Source organism: Mus musculus, chromosome 12 (assembly GCF_000001635.26).
Source record: "Mus musculus strain C57BL/6J chromosome 12, GRCm38.p6 C57BL/6J".
Classification (NCBI taxonomy): domain Eukaryota; kingdom Metazoa; phylum Chordata; class Mammalia; order Rodentia; family Muridae; genus Mus; species Mus musculus.
Window position 1 is genome coordinate 91,805,524 of NC_000078.6, and position 20,277 is coordinate 91,825,800.

General features: G+C 44.9%; 1 protein-coding gene across 2 annotated transcripts in view; it reads right to left on the reverse strand.

Annotated features, from left to right (window-relative positions):
* Positions 1-519: 519 nt before the first annotated feature.
* Positions 520-20,277, reverse strand: part of Sel1l (sel-1 suppressor of lin-12-like (C. elegans)) — a 43,115-nt gene continuing 23,357 nt past the window's right edge. For both annotated transcript variants that reach the window (NM_011344.2, NM_001039089.1), the window contains exons 9-21: positions 19,774-19,855; positions 19,297-19,451; positions 18,011-18,067; positions 14,519-14,587; positions 12,696-12,773; positions 11,759-11,821; positions 10,698-10,785; positions 10,243-10,391; positions 9,451-9,616; positions 9,096-9,170; positions 8,309-8,481; positions 6,354-6,482; positions 520-4,530 (exon numbers count right to left, since the gene is read on the reverse strand). In NM_011344.2, coding sequence (NP_035474.1) covers positions 4,321-4,530; positions 6,354-6,482; positions 8,309-8,481; positions 9,096-9,170; positions 9,451-9,616; positions 10,243-10,391; positions 10,698-10,785; positions 11,759-11,821; positions 12,696-12,773; positions 14,519-14,587; positions 18,011-18,067; positions 19,297-19,451; positions 19,774-19,855 — 1,494 coding nt within the window. In that variant the 3' untranslated portion in view covers positions 520-4,320. The remainder of the gene's footprint in view (positions 4,531-6,353; positions 6,483-8,308; positions 8,482-9,095; positions 9,171-9,450; positions 9,617-10,242; positions 10,392-10,697; positions 10,786-11,758; positions 11,822-12,695; positions 12,774-14,518; positions 14,588-18,010; positions 18,068-19,296; positions 19,452-19,773; positions 19,856-20,277) is intronic.

The window sequence follows — 20,277 nt, forward strand, 5'->3', positions numbered from 1 at the left end:
GCCCCTTGTACTTCATTAGGAAGCCCTCTCCCACTGCCACACGCCATACCCCTAGCTAGAACTGTGTGCACAACACGTACTCTCAGCTAGGGCTCTTCCTCTGTGTCTTCCTTATTGAGATCTTATTTTAAGTAGGCCTTACTGCGCTGTAGCTGTGTCTCTGCGAGCCCTCTGGGATGAGCATGCAGATATCCTTTGCTAAGTTTGGACTACAACCAGTGTAAACAGAGGTGTGTGTACTTCAGACATCTCAGGCAGACTGAGGTCAAACATCAGATTCTACAAATAGTTACCAGTTCCTGGTAAATTTATATCTTCCCCAGGACAATGTTCAATTAGTTCATGGGAATCTGACTGACAGATATTAAAAATGAAAGACAGATTCAAATTTCCCCAGATGAATGCATTCTAGAATTTCATTTCTGTACTTCACTAAGAGTTAGCTAAAATGTTCAATCTTCAGGTCAAGAGCAAAGTCTGCACATGAAGGCCTTTGAATGTGGCACACGCCCAGACAGATAACCAGAGAGGGGGTCTTTATTTCACAAGTTTCCAGATACAGTACAAAATGAATCTGTACATCTCTCTATTAACAGGATTTGTTTACACAATTATAATACACGTCACCAGCCGTTATACTGCATTCCATTAAATACAAAATAAATTTACAAAAAGTCTAGTATGGTGTTCCTTCATGACGTCAGCTTATGCTCTTTAAGCATGTCCCTCAACATCTCTAGTGGTCATACTTTGATCATATCAACGTTGTTTCTTAAATAAAAGAGAAATAGTGTCAGATCGTTCACCAATAAATAGTAAACAAAGAACATCTGGATGGCTCCCTGCTCATAACCAAAGGGCCCTTCATATGCATACAAAATCGGCTTTCTGATGTGTAAACAGGCTCTTTAACATAGAAATCATTGGTATATGGGGTTATTTCAAATTTTCTTCAAGTCCCTAGTGGGTGAAGACACTTAGCTTCTTTTTCAAAGAAAAATACCCACTTAAAAACCTGACAATACAGCATCCAGAAATAGTTTCTCTCGTATCTGAGGCAATAACTGATGAAAATAGTTTTTTTTTTTTTTTTTTTGCATAAAATAGTTTTCCTTTGTTCCGGTTACTTCTTGCGTATCTTCTTGCGTGTTTTGCAGATGTGGTTGGTCACTGGTTGCAAATGCCACACACACAAGGGGTTGAGGTCTGCATGTGGAGGCTGCCATGGCTGCTCCTAAGCACCAGAGAGCAAACCTGGGGAGCAGAGGAGAGAGAGAAAACCCAACCAAGCAGCCAGACGAAACCAAATTCTGTGTAGAGAACCCCCAGCCACCCGCTCCTCACCAGACCCCTGGAGCAGGGTTCTAACGCTTCTCCAAGGTAGAGATGGTGAGTGGTAATATGTTCAGAAGTTAATCTATCTATCTATATATATCTTCAGAAGAACTACAAGCCTTCAGGAGTACCAAGATTTAGGACTTGTACTTTTACATTAATCTAGTTTAGGTATTAATAAATTTGGGGGAAAATAAAGCCCCTGTCAGACCTTTTTCTGTATTATCGGCTAGTAACTAAGAAAACCCAGAAATCAGAAACAAAAACTTCAAAAACAAAAACTCCACTTTTGTACACCGCCACAGAAGTAAAATTTGTGTTCTCTAGACTCTGATGTAGCTGGTTGCCCAACGGGGCGGGGCGCAGGAGAACAGAGGCTCGTCAGAGAGCCTTGGTAGGCCGCAAGACAGACCTGCGAGACAGACCACGAAAGGCAGCAGTAGGGATGGGCTACAGGGAGGAAGGAAGCCACGCTCTAGCTGGTAAATCTAAATCCTAATGCTAAAACTCCCGAATCCTGGAGTTGGCTTAATGTCACTGACATCAACTAGCTTTATTGCCACTTTATTCAAATGGATGCCATTAGTAAGTACTGTGCATTATTTTTAAGAGAACCACCGAACCCAGTGCCTATTTGCTTCGGTCCCACGTCCCACAGACTCTAGGTAAGAGAACAGAGCAAAGCGCTTGAGATCATCTAGGAAAGCAGCAGCGAGAACTGAGTTCTCGCAGTAGACGCCGCAGGCTGGAAACAGAGGGTAAAAGTCTCGGGAAGGGCATCTGCTGTAGTGACCGTTCGTAAAAGGACAGCAAGGGGCAAGTCTGCTACATGAAGAACAAACCTAGACTGTCCCGTCCAGCCTTAGGTAGTGTATGCTATTTTAAGAGATATTTTCTTCAAGTACTTTCTGTGGGAAGTAAAGATGGAGGCAAAACTGCTGCCATCCAAGGAGGCCTGAGGTGGATGGCACAGGAAAACCACAGAAGCCAGTGGCATCTTAGAGTTTCCCATCTTTTTATTTATTTATTTGTAGAGACTGGGTCTTGTTGTATTGCCTAAGCTGGTCTTAACCCCCCAGCCTACTGTGAGTGACAGGAGACTGCAGCTACACACCACTGTGCCCAGTTCCTGTGAATCATGTAAAACCTGCCTTCTAAAGGAAGAGAGACGGCAGAGACGGGCCGGGCCGTAGCGTATTTCCTTTCCTGGGCTGAGGGAGGGGCTGGGAGAGGAGGCAGGGCTAAGGACCCTGTTTACTGCACCGCTCACAATCTAGTCTTTCAGCACAGGACACCAAATGAGCCTTACTATTTACAAGCCCAAAGCAACATTACATTTTTGAGAGGAATGCTGGCTGCCTCTCAAAGATCTGCCTCTCTGTGGCCATGTCTTCAAATTTGGAGGCAAATATCTTCGAGGAAAATTTTTGCTTCCTGGGTTTCCCATAATACTGTGAGCACACACAAATGTACACAACTTCACACTTAAAGCCTTCATGTTCAATACAGATGAACTACATTGAATTCTCATGACAATCCCAACATTCAAACTCAAAGCTTTCCAAACTCCACAAGTGATAAAGTCGTTTCATTGCAGACAAGGATTACAGAAAACAATGGAAAGGCGATAATGAACAGGGGCGTGAGCTCCCATGGGGTGCTGGCTACCCAACGCTACCATCCACAGATCTGATTACACAGACCACAAATTCAGCTTGGGCTTTGGGGTGATTATGTGAAGCTCTCAGTCGTTGTTTTCGCCTCTTACTGAAGCAGGCAATGCTGGGTGTAACTGCTTTAATTTCCTAATGTTTACAACAGAAGGGCGATAACACAACAGCTACTCAGTGGCTGACTTTCTACAGCCACATCAAACCGTCAGAAATAAAAAGCTCCCGCAGCATACACAACGGTGCACCCAGGCCTTTGGTTTTGCCATGCATTGGGTCTAACCCATCCTCCATTGTCTGAGTATTTTAGTATTTTAGTATTACAAAGGAAGTCACCACCTGCCAATCTTGACAATAGCATTTCATATTTGAAGACTTTGGGAGGGTTGTCTGTTCTCTGTGCCATAAGAAATGTGAAGTAAAATGAGATCCGGGAAGCAACGAATCTACCCGAGGGAGGGCATGTCCCAGGTCCCACCTCAAGTTGGTTAAGGCTGTTTTCTGATTTCTCCATTTAGATCATCCTCTGGCGTCTGGACTAGGGCTCTGTATATGCAACTCACATGAGTAGCTGGGGCAAAGTCCTCTGTGGGAGCACGGAGTCAGCTGACTGAGTTTGACTTCTACTCCATGGCAGGGATGTGACATCACGAAGAAGTCTTTAGCAAAGCCTTTCAGTCTTTGAGGAAGAGAAGTTTGCTAGGAAGTGTCAGAGTCACAGTACAGGAATCCGATCAATAATCCCTTTTAAAATAAGAGTGCCGAACATATGACCTGGCATGTAGACTGGTAAAATTTCCCAGTTACTGCATTTCCCAAACACCCTGAAGACGTCCTGCTTGGCTTGTTTTGCTTTTGACTTAATGGCAAGTTCTAGTCTCAGACTTAAGCATGTTTTTAGGGTTAAACTTGCAACTAACTGGGTTTCCCCAGGTTGTCAATGCTCAGGACCTTAGAAGACAGGTAAGAAGTTATGCACATCAACAGGATGACGAAAGGTCTCTCAGGAAAGACAGGGTACAGTAGACATGACTCGAGTGTCTTGTGTATGTTTGCAGAACGAAGAAAGAAAAAGGAAAGAGGAAAGCCACTGAGAGTTGTCATTCCGTATGGCACTGAAACAAACATTCACTGCAGCTCTGCCGAGAGCCGCGCATCCCTGAAAAGGAAGGCAGCAGGTTCTAAGCAGCTTCTGGGATTCAACACGCCTCACGCCTCTTCCAGGCGGTGCCACCATCCAGAGCCCTACATCAAATGCAAGCGTTCTCAGCAAGCAGCTCCCCAGTGGTCACCGACCAAGGTGAGTGTGTGGCTGCTACTGTGGTGGCTGCTGCTCTGGTGGTCCTTCCTGCTGGGGAGGAGCCGGCCGTGGCCCTGGGGGCCTGGGAACTGGTATGTCCTGGTGCTGTCGCTGCCTGTAAGCTATGACTGTACCCAAGAGCAGTGCAATGATGGTCATGAGGTAAAGGTCCCACTCGGGTCCCAAAAGCTGGTCCATATCCAGTTGTGTGAATAGATCTCGAATCTTAATGAGAAAAACACAAAAAGCATTAGCACTTCGATGTCGGTGAAAGAACTCTGAAACTAGTTACTTAACAGTAGACATAAGCATGAGACTTTGAAAAACTAAATTCTAGGACACTGTGATGATTTTTAAACCCTTCTTCTACTGACACCCAGAGGGTGTGTCTCAAGAACTAAGCTAGGGTTTCCTAATAGCGGACATCAGATGTCTAACTGTTTTTTCCATCAGAAATCTAATTCGGCAATTTCTAGCTATTTCTCTAGTAGATATCTGAAAGGATCAGCAGAACAATAAAAGACCCCTCCGCCCCCAAGTCTGAATCCTGGCACACCTCTAACCTGTCCGCAGTGACAGCAGGCAGGTGACGGCCAGCTGTGCTCCGCCCATGGCACTGACAGCTACAGGACCGGGTGTCCACTTGATGAACAAACACCTCTTTTTGGTTGTTTTAATTAAAATGCACACCATTTTACAAAGAAATCTGAACTTACAAGTTACATTCCTAGTCTCTGAGCTTTTGTGAAATTATGCCCGAGAGCCCTCATAATACACATCTGTAGGCGCAGGTGCTTAATTTTGTAGGAAAAAAAAATTCCAGGAAATGATTATGTTCCCGGGGAATTTTGTGTCTGTTCATCTAGTCTGACCTCCTTCTCATCAATACTTATTTCTCTTGCTTTTTTTTATGAACTGGGATTGCTTTGTTTTTTTTTTTTTTTTTTTTTTGTTTCAGTTGGAGAATCTTACTGTTCTCTTTCTAGATCTGTATAAAAAGACAGCAAAAGATTCCTCTCCATACAGGATGGTATGCTGTACCTACTGAGGAAAGTGCGGGGTACAAGGGTCTGGGACAGCCCTGCAGAGTCTGACAGCCACCTCCTGTTGGCTGGGTATGAGACCCGGCCCAGGCCAGGCACTACTCTGTCCCCACACCTCAACCTAGTCCTCACAGTGAGCTGCTTAGTGCTTTCTGGCAGAAAGTACAGCATAGTGGCTCATGCTACCAGGGAACTGCAACAACTGACATTACACATATGTAAGAATCTAAGGTATCCTGAGTTCTGGGAAACTGTGTGGAAGATCTCAGTAGCGTGGCTAAGGGCAAGGGAGGGAAGTCCACTGTTTATGTTAGTGTAGATCTAAGAAGCACTGCTTACTTATAATTCTGCATAAGGACAATTTGACCCTAATGATGGCTCCAACAACAAATTCGAGCATCATAGTGTTTATGGAGCAAAATGCTGCACTGGTGAATCCACTTCAGAGAATATGGGGACAGGAGCAAAATCTAAGTGGTAGAGCCCACGGGCACTTCCACGTAAGCCTTGTTTCTCCAGGTGGTAGCTTTGAGGGGAACAGGTACCTCCCCTCCTCTTTAGGTTCCATCAGCCCACTTAAGCAGCTGAGGCTCTATCAGACCAGAAGCTGTGTTATCGTGCTAACTGTGTGGCACTGAGAACCATCAGATACACAGTGAATCAGCGTGCCGGCTTCCCTCTAGCTTAGTCTTCTTAGGGTACTGGTCTGAGTTGTTGCCAGGGATCCGTCTGACGTAATGCTTACTACTGTTTCAGAGTGTCACGAGTTACGTCTGTTTTCCCTGAACCAGAAACCACCTGCACCGATGCCACCTGCTTCCGTGTTGAGAGCTCTGAGAAATGCCACGGGAAAACTGCGCTCCTGCCTGCTCCACAGGTTACCCACGAGGAATTCACTTGCCCTTTACCTGGGATGACAGAGACTCTGTGCCTCCAACTTTTATTCTCCAGGCCTGAGAAAGTGACATAATTTGTATCTGTAACTAAGAGCCACGGCTCACTTACGTTTGCTTCCCGTATGTACTGTAAGAAATAGACGACACCTAATTTGCAGAGTGCGAGGAACACAGGTACTTGTGCATCTGGGCTAGCTTCGGCTGCCATGTCATAAAAGCGTTTTGCAAGGTGAATGTCCTAGAGGACAGAGAGCAAAGGAAATGTTTCAGAAAAATTTGTGTTAGCCTTTCAAGATCCGACCTAAATCAATGTCCGTTACCTAAAGGACAGCCTTAAGCTTTACCTAGGCGAAACTCCTCTAATTATCTAACTAAACCATTTGGAAAATTTAAAACCAGGAATTGGAAAATGTAACGCATTTTCTTTAATCCAACCTCAGATTTTATGTGTGGACACAGTGGATTCAGCCACACGCCTAACATCATATTACTGACCTGGAGACTTCCACGAAAAGTCTCTAAGCCTCAAGCTAACTTTAGTCAGTGCAAGCAGCTCTGGTCCTACACTGGTGTAGCACGGTCAAGAATCTGCAGCTGGTCCTGGGCTAGAGAAGTATGGCAATCTATTTGGGGATCTCTCAACTTCTACTATGTCCTCTGCTAAGACAGAGTGCCTGGGCCACGCCTGTGCACGTGGTAGCCCACGTCTACAGAGGAGGGCTGCAGTTTTATTCTCTGGGGTGGGAAGACCTCGCAGATCACTGTCTAAGCAGTCATCTTGCTATGCTGTTTCCTGAGCAGGCTCCTGGGCTGACTAGACACAAGCTGTCACAGTCTTGCTTACAGGAATCTAAAAAGAGCCACCCAAGTCATAACTAATTCTGCCCCAGGATGGCTGGTTCAGATTTCAGAATGGCAGGACAGGGTGCTAGGAGCTCTGAAGCAAACCAAACTTATAGGACAGAACGCTACGACACATGGCAAAGGACGAGGACCACTACAAGTTATCTCCTCCACACACAGACTAAACAGAAGACGCTACTTTCAGTTGGTCCTCACCCCAGCCCTCACATGTGTCATTTGTTAAAGAGAAGAGCACTTTCAATTAATAGGGAGGCTATGCTAGTACCCAATTAAACACACATCATGTAAACATTTTTTACAAGGGAATCTTTTGAGCCTGTGGATCCTACTTAATGTGCTACCATAGCCGTTGTGCTGTGGCTGACTAATGGGTAATGAAGCCACACGAAACCACATCCTGCGTCACAGTTTCTAATCATCATCAATCTTCATACTTTGGTAGCAATTTACATGGTGTTGAACTGAATTTTGTTGTTGCTGTTGTTTTGAGACAGGGCCTCATTTAGCCCAGAAAGGCGTTTAATGAGCTGGGTAGTTGAAGAAGACCTTGACCCCGACCCCTTGCCTCTACCCTGTTACAGGGTGTGCCAGCGTGTCCAGCAGCACTGACCAGCTGGGAGTAGTAAGAATGTTGACGTCATTTACAAAGTAGGAAAGAAAGGGAAGGGTGACTGTGACACTCTGTAAGTCATGCCATGCTATGGAGTCACTGTGAGTTTTGTATCCAATTACTTATTTTCAAAGGTTGGACCCCACTTCTCTTCTAGAATACTCTTATCGTAGTCTTTATTCCAAAGCATACAAGTAGTAATACTTTCTCTGAATCCTTTTGGGGTAGGTAGGGCAAAACTTAGAACCACTCTAAAGAAAACTAGATTTCATTAGGAAGATGAAGATCAGGAAAACGTTCATCGGTAGAAAAGATTTTATTCCATTTCAAAATGACTCCGAGGCAACTGTGTTGACTAAATGCCGATACAGTTCCTGAAAGAAGAGGCTTTCAACAGAGAGCGCTACCCAGCATAGAGCAGAGCTCACCCTCATGTATGTGCTGGATATGAGGTGCAGGGACAGTGCTGACACACTGGAGGCCTGCTTCTCCTCCTGTAGCCCGAGGTCTGACAGAATTCCAGAGGCACTGCTCTCCTGCAGTGCAGGCGTCTCCCCCTGCTCCTCAGCGCCAGCGTGGCCCACACTCACCTGTTTAATGCCTAGGCCCTTCTCGTGCATGTAGCCCAGGTTAAACATAGCTTGGGCGCTGTGCTGCTGCTCAGAAGCCAGGCGGTAATGAATAAATGCGGTCTCATAATCCACATCAGTGCCAAAGCCATAGAAGTGGTAGTCTCCAAGCTTAATTCTAGCCACAGTGTAACCTGAAATAAAAATAAAAAGTAAACCCCAAACTGCTGAGAAAGTGTGCTTAAAAGAAATTAAAAGTTACCATGCATATATAAAACGGAATTTTCGTTTGTAGTAGAAAAACTTTAAAAGGCTCCCTGAGCCAAGTTCTAATGTCAGTAAACATTTAGAGTAGACATCATCTCTTCTCAGAAAGCAGGTTACAGTCATAGAGAAGACAGGGCTGCTTCACTATGCCACCCTTCAAAGGACCATGCTCTACCTACGTCACTGAATGTAAACCACCAGTGAGTGTGAGCACTGTGCAGACTGGAGAAGGAGAGGCCTAACGTGGAGAGGAGTGTGTGAGAAAAATACATTAAAGAAAGAGTAGGGAAAGCTAAGAGCTCTTTTCCATTTCAGGCTGGAATTCTATTACACATTTTTCAGTTTTCAATTAATACATTCAACCAGCCTGAAGCTAAAAACCAAATGGTGATGGAAACGTCCATCAAGGTCTGGCACTGACTGCAACCACTGACCGAGGAATGAAGGCTGATCACAAGGTACGTAGCAGTGTCTGACGATGTCCATGAGACCAACAGAGTGAGAAGTCTGGTAAGGCTCATTTTGACAATCAGCCACTCACCTTGGGAGGCGGCCCTGTTCCAATGCAGTAAAGCTCTGGGGTAAGTTTCATTCTCACCTACAATGGTTGCTTCTCCTACAGGAGAGACGTGAAACAGAAGCCAAGTGTTTTCGCTTGTAAGATAGGATGGAGCACAGCAAATACTAAATTAAGGCAGTCTGGGAAGTAAACAAGCGTTAGCAAACGCCAGGTTCGAAGGAATCACTGGGCCAGGATGACACTACTTCCTGGAGCAGGTTTTAGCCCGCTGCATACGGAGACTAGTCTAGGGACTCGGGTAGGGAAAGGGGAGTTTGGTGTTCACTTCACTTTGAAACTATATTGCTAACGTGGTTAAAGCGTCAACAGGACTTACTCTGGTCGAGGATGAAGGCTGCGTTGCTCTGCGCCACCTCGTAGCCCTGCTCAGCCAGCAGGAGGTACTGGACCACTGCAGCATTGTAGTCCTCATCCTTATAGCTGTTGTAGGCAGTCATCAGTCTCTCTGACCAGCGACCTCGCTCACACACATTCTTAAACAACTGTGTAAAGAGGAAAAGAACCTTTGCAGCTTGGCTAGGGGTGATTTTTAAATCTGCTCCATGACCTGCTGCCTGCTGGCTTTCCTTCCTCTTCAGAAGCAAACACATAGTAAAAACAGCAGCAACCTGCATCCTATTTACTGTGGCCAGGGCTGTTCTAGTGACAGCTGTGTATTACAGCTATCAGCACATTCTCCTACCTGAGGAACTGTTCATGAGGTGACTTCTATGAAAAATCTCAGTTTACAAGTGAGAACTCGAAATAAAGCAAAGACAGATCTCCAATGGTTCGAAGCCTTTATCAGTGTGCCTCCAACGACAGGTGTGAGAGCGGAGGGGAAGCGATCCCAGCTAGGAGATGTTGGCCTTGCTCTTTCCATACCTCCTTCAACGTACTCTTTGATACTAGCATCATCTGCTCTGACCCTTGCAAACACTGCTTCTTACAGGAACAGGTGAGGACAGCAGTAAGCACAGCTCTCCATTCCTTGACTCAGTGTGTCAAGGCGAGTGAGTGGAGTCAGCTTCCGCCATGGGAGGAATCGGGTTAGGGGAATGGCATGCACAGGGCAGGCCTTCCCAGCAGTAAACCCGGTCCTACGGACAAGCTGCAGCGCAGACCTCACCTCCACTGCAGTGTGACAGGACCGCATCACCCCTGTGCCGCTGGCGTGCATCTGTGCGAGGTTATAGAAAGCCAAGATATGGCCTCCTTGAGAAGCCAGATTAAAATACTTCAAGGCCTGCTTATAATCTCTCTTGACTCCAATGCCATCTGCAAGAAAGACAAAACAAGGACAAATGAAAGGCGAGCAGTCTGAAACAGGATTTAGTTAAGCACCAGAGAAACTTCAAGAGGAATGAACCCACTGGAAGTCAGAGGTCTTACCCAGCAAAACATGTCAATCTCACCAATGGAGATTAATACCGATGGTAATGAGAAGCGAGAGGAGGCATAAGTAATTGAATTGGTAGAGTATGAATTTCCCAGAAGTGGCTCCCCCGGTTTTTTTATCCTAGCGCCATCTAGTGGACACTGGCTGCGACTGTTCCCTCTGTCACTCACTCGGATGATACCTACTGTAGTACATAGAGCCGAGCTGCAGCTGCCCGTCCACCCAGCCTTGCTCAGCAGCTTTCTGGAAATACTTGAGGGCCAGGTCATAATTCTGTAGAAGGAGAGGTCAAACGGTAAGAAAGCAGTAGAGACTGATACACAGGGAAGCCCAGAGCCATGCGCTGTGTAAACAAAGTCTACACATTCTAAACATACAAACATACACAAAACAATAAACATTTAAAAAATTTTAGATTAAAAAAAAGTTTTGTGAAGCAATTTATGTTTGCTCTCAGAAAGCAGAAACACAGGTAGAACACTTGAGCACAAATTAAGAAAAACTCTTTTTACTACTATACACCTTTAAACCTTAATTTTTCTCATATTAAGTAATACTATTTTTAATTTGTTCCCTTCCTGTGTACATCAGAAGATGCTGTTTTTCAATCCCAAAGCCTATGTAAGTGTAGAAAAACTTAAAATACATTACTCTGAAATTTGGTATCCTACTCACCAGGAGTCAAAGGCATCACTGTTTTTTATGTTAGAAAAAAACTACAGGTAAGATTTAAAAACCCAGCCTTGTGTTTCAGACACAGCAATGTATGTTGCTTGGAATAACAACATGATTCAGTGGCAGCTCTCCTGAGAGGAGGGCCGAGGGAGGACAAGCAAGTGCTTGCAGACACAACACCGACATTTACGAGATTACTGGTGACCTGGCTGAGACAGAAACCTGACAACCAAGAACTAAGGTGGCTTATCAAGATTCATTCTTTGGAGGCACTGGGCTTTCAGCAAAGGACTGGAGAGAATAGAGGCAAAAGCTGGAAGGAGCAAAGGAGTCTGCCCAGAAGGGAGAGACTCAGAAGAACTCTACCCGTCAGATGGTCCAGAGATGGAGTTGGCCTGAGGAGGCAGTTAGGTGAGGTGTGAGGAACAAGCCAGCTAATGAGACAGCAGGGACGGCTCAGGCTTGCTGCAGTGGGATGGCTCACTAAGCTCGGTGGCTCTGGTCAAGGACTACCTCCCACCAGCACTGGCCAATTGCTCCCTAACGCCAGCATGTCACACCGCACACTTACAACTTGAACGCCTCTTCCGTAGAGGTAGGCCATTCCAAGCCCGCTCTGTCCCACGGGGTTGCCCTGTAAACCAGAGAAATCAGATAACAGTGATAAGAGCATTAAACACAGGGGCGGACAAATGACTACAAAAGAAATGGTTGAGGACACTGAAATATGTCTTGCCTAGTTCCCAAATAAGGACAAACTTTTTCCTTCTAGTCATATTAAGCATAACTTGCCTTTTAGACACCAGCGCTGTCAGTAACTTGCTTTCAAGGGTTAAAGCATTAACCGCCTTTGAGATCAAGTCTTATGCCCTGACTTATGAGCATCAGTACCATGAGTTTGTGACACAATGTGGCTGCCATTACTGCCCGTGAGGCATTCATGCATTGGTGCTTTCCTGCCTGAGGGAGAAGGAAGGACGATGCCGTGGGGCAGAGTCAGCAGTCATGTTAACAGCAACAATGCTACCTGCAGGTAAGGTCCTTAAGACTAATGCAGCGACACAGAGCCAAGTAAACAGAAAATTCTAGAATTCACTCAAACTCAGAGGGATGGATAGATGACATCTTAAAAAGACGCGCCACAGCATTTCTCAGGAAAACACTCAAGTCCCACTGTGATGCACAGTCATCTACAGTTGGAAAGAGGTCGGGAAATATTCAGGAAGCATACGGGGTTTTAAGTATCCTATATGCATTTCTTTTTTGTGGGTCAAAGAAAGCCCAAGTTGTGCATCATGGCTATCAATAGAACTAGATTATGGATGCTTTTAAACTCTAAATTGTAGTACAGCTGAGGTAGGTTATATAACTCCCAATTTCATGGCTAAGAACTAATATTCTCCAGATTAGGAAACACTAAGCTAACATTCACCCAGTTGTTATGATTAATCCTTCAACATGCCCACTCAGCGAACTCTGGTAACAGCACACAGGTTGGGAAGTCTTACCATGTCAGCAGCTTTCTTAAAGTAGTGAAGTGCCGTCTCATTACTCTGAGGTACGATGTCACTTCCTTCAGAATACATCTGGAAAAACAGCCCCGATTCCATGTGGAGTCATCCCCAGTCTCCAGACAGTGTTTCCCCTCCTCATCTAATTTTCACTGTTACTAGCTTTCATGACATTACCCCACAAAGTTTACAACTCTTCATAGGAAAGTATAGAATTGAAAGCAGACTTTTATTGGTAAATATATACATAATTTTAAGTATTTGGTATTCTATTAAATATATACATATATATATATGTATATATATGTATTTGAATATATAAAGCAGGTTACTGGCTGCCTCAAGAAATCTTAAAACATGTGAAAATAACATTTGCTTATGTCTGTGTGCTTATGGGTAGGTATGCAGGTAACAGTACATGTGTGGAGGTCAGAGGACAACTTGATCCTCCCCATCAACAGTCTGGGTCCTAGGTATGGTTTTTATTTGCTGAGCCATCTAACCAGGCCAGGCAGAGAAATCCTTAATTCCGGGCAGTCAGGTGACTAATAACTGAGCTGAGACCAGATGACTGATCCCATCAGTACAAGCAGACTTTCAAGAGTCCCAAAGTCTGTGTTGCCCTTTCCTCTACCAAGTTGCCCCAGAACAGGGTAAAAGGTGCATCTGGGGTTAATAGGTAGCTGGGGAGGCGGCTCCGTTGGTAAACTACTGGTTGTAGGCATGGAGACCTAAGCTAGAACCCAGAGCCCATGTATAAAGAAGATGGACATGATGGCGTGCACCTGCAGCCTCAGTGCCTGGGAGGCAGAGACAGAAGGCAGATTCCAGAGGCCTGCTGGACAGCTAACCTGGCCTACTAGTTAAGTTCCAGGCCAATGAGAGACCCTGTCTCAAAAATAAGGTGGATGATACCCAAGGCTGTTTTCTGGTCTCTCTCTCTAGACACACACATGTGTATGCAAACACACAGAAACAAAAGTTAACCAAAAGTTAAGTAACTAAAAAGTTATTTAACAAGGTATAAACAATAATGACTATAGGCCCAGGTAAGGCCTAAGAAGACAGGAAAGCAAGTGGCCAGCAGTGCTTCTCATCCACATAATACACTAAGGAAACAGCACTAACGTTGCTTTTAGACATAGGATTAATTAGTAATTTAAGTAAAAATGTTGGGAATAAAACAGAGAAAGGAAAAAGGAACGATCCCGTGTTATGATGCTCACTCCCACAGCATCAGTACCACACAGTCCACACAATGACATTGGAATGCTTGCATAGAATGCTCCAGCTCCTAGTTTGCTGGCTGGGATTATGTGGCGAGCCTGGAAGAGATTACCCTATACGTAAAATCGTTGGAGCCCACCTGAATTTCCCTACTTTATGATTTGGCTATACATGAACAACTGTCAGTTTGCACTGTTTTCATGTTAAAATTAGTGAAAATAGAATTCTTCCCTGACATAGAATCCATTCATTAGGTTTTAGATGACTACACTTAGAGGTGCTCACAGTTGTCATATTTAAGACGATGAAAAGATCTGCAGACAAATGCTAAAATCCCTCTCACTCCACTGTGAAAAGAAATGCAACTATGACTCTTAGTAAAACCCATGCATCATACAATATAACCCTCATCACTGTATCCAATAGATACAACACTAGGAGCTCACAGTGAATGCATTTAGAACAAACGCTACACTATGTCTAAGTTGTCTGAGAAAGTGCTTCACACAGCATTCACATGAAGACAGGACATAAAACACTTGAACTGAGAATTTTATTTTGCTGTTATATAAACAACTGCAGGTGTACAGTACCTTTCCCAGGAAGGCCATAGCATGTGAATTGCCAGCATTTGCTGCTAAGTTGAAGTAGTCAAACGCTCTCTGTGAGAGAATTATAAGAATAATTATTTTTTAACAGAATTCTTTTCAACAAAAACACTTATTTCAGGAATATCAGGAAACATTTTTTTTTTCTATATTAAAGCAGCTTTAACAACAAGAATATTTAGGAGGGGGAACCAGGAAAGGGGACACATTTGAAATGTAAATAAGGTAAATATCTAATTTAAAAAAGGAACAAACAAAAAAACTACCACCACCACCACCACCAACAACAAAAAACCCCAAGAATATTCATCAGGATTTCAGTCAGAATTGTGTATAACTACAAGTTTTATAACCACGAAGAAAGGTGTTCCCTAAACTTCGCAGATAAGATGATCTCTTATTTACAGGTGATGTGAATAGGGGTCAGGCAGCTTTACTTCACCAGTCTACTTTACTATTGGTACCTGTGAGAACGGAAAGAAACTAAGAGGCAGCTGCAAGGCCTGGGCATATTCTGAACTACACCTGCCTTTGTACAGTGAGGAAAGTCGGGCTGGAGTCCACGGCTAAGCACTGTGCTGGAGGACACTCAGTGCCACCCTCTCAGCTCAATGCTGCCGTGGCTCACGTCTGCTGCCGTGGCTCACGTCTGCTGCCGTGGCTCACGTCTGTTTCGGATCGTACACCACTGCCTGGTGCTTGTTTCTCTGGATGATTTATCCTCTCCCTCTCTATTCTTTTTTGTTCAAGTACACTTTCCTTAATCTGTTACTAAAAAATATACCAAGAAATACAAAACGCATTTTTTTCTCCAGACTTTCAGCTTCTCTTCAATGGGGTCACTCCAGGATTCTCCTTTCTACACGAGGGACTGGCTTTCATTGACTACTTCAGAAGGAAGCTTGTTAAGCACAACCTTCGCATCACTAGTACAAGTCTGTCATCTCACTCCGCCCCTCTGCAGCACCCGATGTAGTCTACCTCACTCTCTTGCCTTCACGTGTCACTCTGTCCTGGTCTCCTTAGCTCTGTCTCTACCTGCACCATGGAAGCCACCCTTGCTAACCCTTATTCTATCATCTGCATCTTTACAGTCAAGTTCTTCAAGGCTCAACTGATGCCCCCATTTTCATTTTCATTTTATATTCTCTAAGCAGCCTTACCATGCTTCACATTATCATCTACATGATGTCAGCATCTCCATTTACATTTGTGAGCTCGGAACTTGTTTAATTATGGAGCTCACAAAGTACATGACGAGCCCCCCTACTAACGGCCTGTACCATGGTTCTATTCCATATTACATTTTCTCTAATATGAACGTCTGAAATAATTCTCCACTTTCATTTCCCTGATTGTATTTTGGGATTCTACTAACTCACGTTCCCCATGGTAGCAAAAGCCAATGTTTTCAAATCTGAGCATGCTGGCTCTAAGAGGCCCTTGAAATGCAGAGGTTCAGCTGACATGAGCAAGCACTGACTGACTCAGAATTACTATGTCCTATGATGTCAGCACTATGAGAATACCAGCCATACTCTCTTCTACCCCTATCCTTTTGCCCTGGAATGGCTTTACCTCCAGGGTCCATATACTACCCTCTTCTCCCTAAAGAAGTCTTTCCTCCTAGCTTTCTGTCCAGTGCTGTGTTCTGAAAACCTGGCAGTGACTGGCACACAGTAGAAACTGCACTGTTCGTTGGACTGATGCCGGGAAATCCTTTCCTTCCTTTCTCGGAGCCCATGAAACTACCTTCCACTGTAGAGCTGTTTTACAGGCTTCCGCAGCACACAGCACACAGCACAAGAACACTCCCAGTTCTTGCTATGCAAGCGCTCTGGGCAAAGCCTATCAGAATCCTGCGCTCTCATTATTTTTGTTAAGTAGCAGCATCTAGCATACATTTTGGTGACCAAGAGACAACAGCAGCTGCCAAAAGCTGCCCAAATAAAGAAAACCCACCTTTACTTGGTATAGTTAGTTAGCATGATAGCAAAATAAGAGTTCTATTTCTGCTGGGGTCTGGATAAAATGGTAAAAGGTACACATGGCTGTGCTCTCTTGAACTTAGGCTCTAGCCAGGAAAACAAGTTATATAACAAATTAATCTACCGTGGGCAAGAATCACAAAGAGCACATATTCTCAGGCATCCTTTGTCATATGTGGTCTTTTCTGGAGTGGGGACCGGGTTGATGGGGAGACATTACAGGTTGGTGTTGAATTCTGGAGGCTGGGTAGGATGGTCACCACAGACAGGGGGGACATCCCTTAAAGTCATGAGAAAGAGAGGCTCTCAATAGGTTGAAAGACCTTAGAAACTTCTGTGTGTTCATGCCTTAGACAGCAATGGGCTGGAGGGGTACAGACACTGGGATGGGTCTTGGATGTCATGTTAAAGGGAAAATCTTTAAGCTACTGGAACCCACAGAGCACTGAGCATTTTAGGTGAACCACAGGATGGGTACTGTGTTTACAGAGACACATCGACACCTAGAAACTGCAGGTGGCAGGTGATTCAGACAAGTGGCAGGTGTCAATAATGGAGAGAAGGAAAGAGATCAGTCATCTTTAGGACAGAAAGCAGATACAACTTGGTGAGTAGCTATAGATTAGATGGGAATAGTTGTCCGCTCTTGATTTCTAATAACATTTCCTCAGCCCTAGAAAGGATCCTTTAAAAAGTACTCTTTTTTATAGCTTCCATTTTGCTTTTTTTTAAAAATTAATTTTTAACTATGAGTATTTGTGTGTGTCTGGGTGTGTGTATGTATATCTGAGTATAGATAATCAGAGGTGTCAGATCCTCTGGAACTGGTGAGGGTAGCTGTAAACTGTTGGCACAGGTGCTGAGAACAGAATTCAGGATCCTGTAAGAGCAGCAAGTACTCCTAACTGCTGAGCCATCTTTCCAGCCCCAAAAGGTGTCTGCAGACCCACTTCTAGCATATATTTAACAGCAACAAGAAAGTCAAGATGTGTATGTGGGTTTAGGGCAGTAGTAAGAGCTGAGTTTAAGAGTAATAAAATCCGGGGCTGCAGAGATGGCTTGGCAGTTAAGAGCACACGCTGCATTCTTCTACAGGACCTGAGTACAGTTCCCAGCACCCACATCTGGTGGCTCACACCCACCTGTAACTCAAGCTCCAAGGTGTCTGACATCCTTTTCTGGCCTCTGTATCAGCACATGCTCACACATGGCATACCGAAACAGGCACACCCAGACACACAGACATAGACACAGACACAGGCACACACAGGCACACGCACGTGCACACACACACACACACACACACACACACCGTAAATGAAACCTTTCTGGCCCTTCTGAGGTGTGTTCACGTGTTTACCAGCCATCAGGTAGGTCATGAGAGTTCACTTGTGGCAGGTGTTAATGAGCCTGACAAGCTAAGCACACACACACACACAGCACCACGTTTTGCTACACTGTAAAGAAAGCCCTACAACAGGGTGGATACCTGGTGATTCTGTTCTACTCCACGCCCTCCATGCAGATGCAGCTGTCCCAGGCCAACCTGAAAAGCAACAAAAACGACGCCAAAGTGAAAGTGAGCATCTGGCATGCAGTTAAAGTCAGAGCACAGGCGGCTCCAGCAGCAGTCACGACGAGAAATCCAGTCTTTAATCCCGAGTCTGTGTTCTTTTTCAATTATCTTAGACCTGCCAAGAGCTAAAGAGGCACGCTTTAAACAAACAGCACTCTTTTGCATATGTATACCGAGTTTGTGAGCGGATGTAGTATCACACGTGTGTATGCACACGTGTGCAGGTGCAACTGCAGGCAGGAGGAAGCCCGAGGTTGATGTTAGAATTCCTCAGCTGCTCTCCATCTTATTCATAGAGGCAGGCTCTCTCAACTTACCCCAGAGATCCCCAATAAGGCTACTCTAGCCAGCCAGCTTACTCTGGGGAGCCTGTCTCTGTGTTCTGAGTTCTAGCACACTGCAGGCAGGAGCCACACTCACTTAGGACGCACGTGGGCTCTGGGCACATGAGCTCTGCTCCGCACACCTCTGCAGCCTCATCTACTGGCTCCTCAGCCTGCTTCCTAAAAGGCTTTTAGACAAATGATGTGGAATTCAGTGAACAAGCTCTAAAGGAAATAGTAAAGGATGCTCTTAAGCCAACAAACATAAATATCTGAGAAGCTCAGAGAGGAAGAAATGGAAACAAGAGGAAAGAGCAATCTGAATAAGTTTCAACTAGTGTGTGCTGTATAAAAGGAGAATGGGATTCACAAGAGACAATCAGACCCTGCTAAGCATACTGTGTGTCTCAGCGTCACCTGGGGAGCGGTGTCATGTTACCCACTAGCCGTGGGAGGCAGAGCTCAGTGGTCATCTCTAGGGAACACGAGGAAGGCCTGGCCGTTGTGTTCACGGACAGAGGAGGTAAAAGTGGCAGGCATCAAAATCAAGGTCAAGAACGCAGAGGAAAGGGAATGTAGAGAAGGAAGGTAACCAGACAGCAAGTAAAAGAGAGCGCGTAGAGCAGAATACACCCCGGAAAAGCAGATGAGGCAGGCGCACTAAAACTTCCATGAGTAACAGTCATTACAGTTTTAATTTAATACTACCTTCTGTGGGCCTTAAAACCATTCTTAGTACTTATTTATCCACTGGTGGTTCTAAAGCAGAGCTAATAATTGCCCAGAGCAAAGACGAGTATTCCTGACAGCTGTGGGTGCCTGCCTCCCCTCCTGGGATAAGTAGACAGTGCAGTAGGCATTCCCTGAAGCACACACCTGTGCTTGGACGTCACCCTTCTCAGCTAGGAACTGGTAATACTGAATCAGGTCTTCTTCCAGCATCCCACTGTTCATCCCCGGGTTTTCCACTTCATCGGGCAGCCGTATTCTCTGGACTACAGAGCCTCCAGTTAGGGAGATATCACTAGCAACTGATGGAGAAGGACAGATAGGGTATGAGATGAAATCGAGGAGCAGGTCCACGACAGTGGCAGGCACTGACAGACACGGTGCTGATGGCTACGTCTGTAGTAGTCAGCAGGTGGCAGCATAATAAGACATTAACAAATTAGATTCCCACTACGAAACATTTAAGAATAAAATGTAAAAGAAATGTGTTTCTTGATAAACAGTTAAAAGCCCACTTAAAAGAGTCATTTTCAGTATTTAAACTACTACAACCAAAACATATACATTTAAAATTAATTGCATTATTTTCCCCTCCAGGGTGAAAGAGAAAAATAAAACAGGTACCATGATTGGCAACAAGACGATAATGGGTCAGTGCCGACTCACAACTCTGGAGGACTCCGATGCCAGCCCAGTAGCGGTAACCCTGTAAGACACCTTCGGGTGAGACTCCACCACCACAGTTTCTGTAGAGCCAACCACACTCAGACTCCGACTCTGCAGTTCTCTGACCCACATATTCCAACAAGAAGTCTATAGCTAAGCACGAGAAAAGAACCTTCCTAGAGCGACCAGATGAGTGCCGTGAGCTTCAGGAGTGAGACATGGACATACTCCTCACCAATTTCCACACAGAACCAACGGCAACCCTGCTGTAGACTTAATCTCAGCGAGAATGAGGTGAGTGTACCAATACCAAACCATAAACTGGCAAACTGAGGAAATGTGTACTGGAAGCAGGTACAGTCACACTAGTAACAAATGACCACAGAATAATGAGGGAGGGGCAATTGATTATCGAGAACATGAAGCAGGAAGGAGCTGTCTGGAACCAGTTGTGCTATTTTG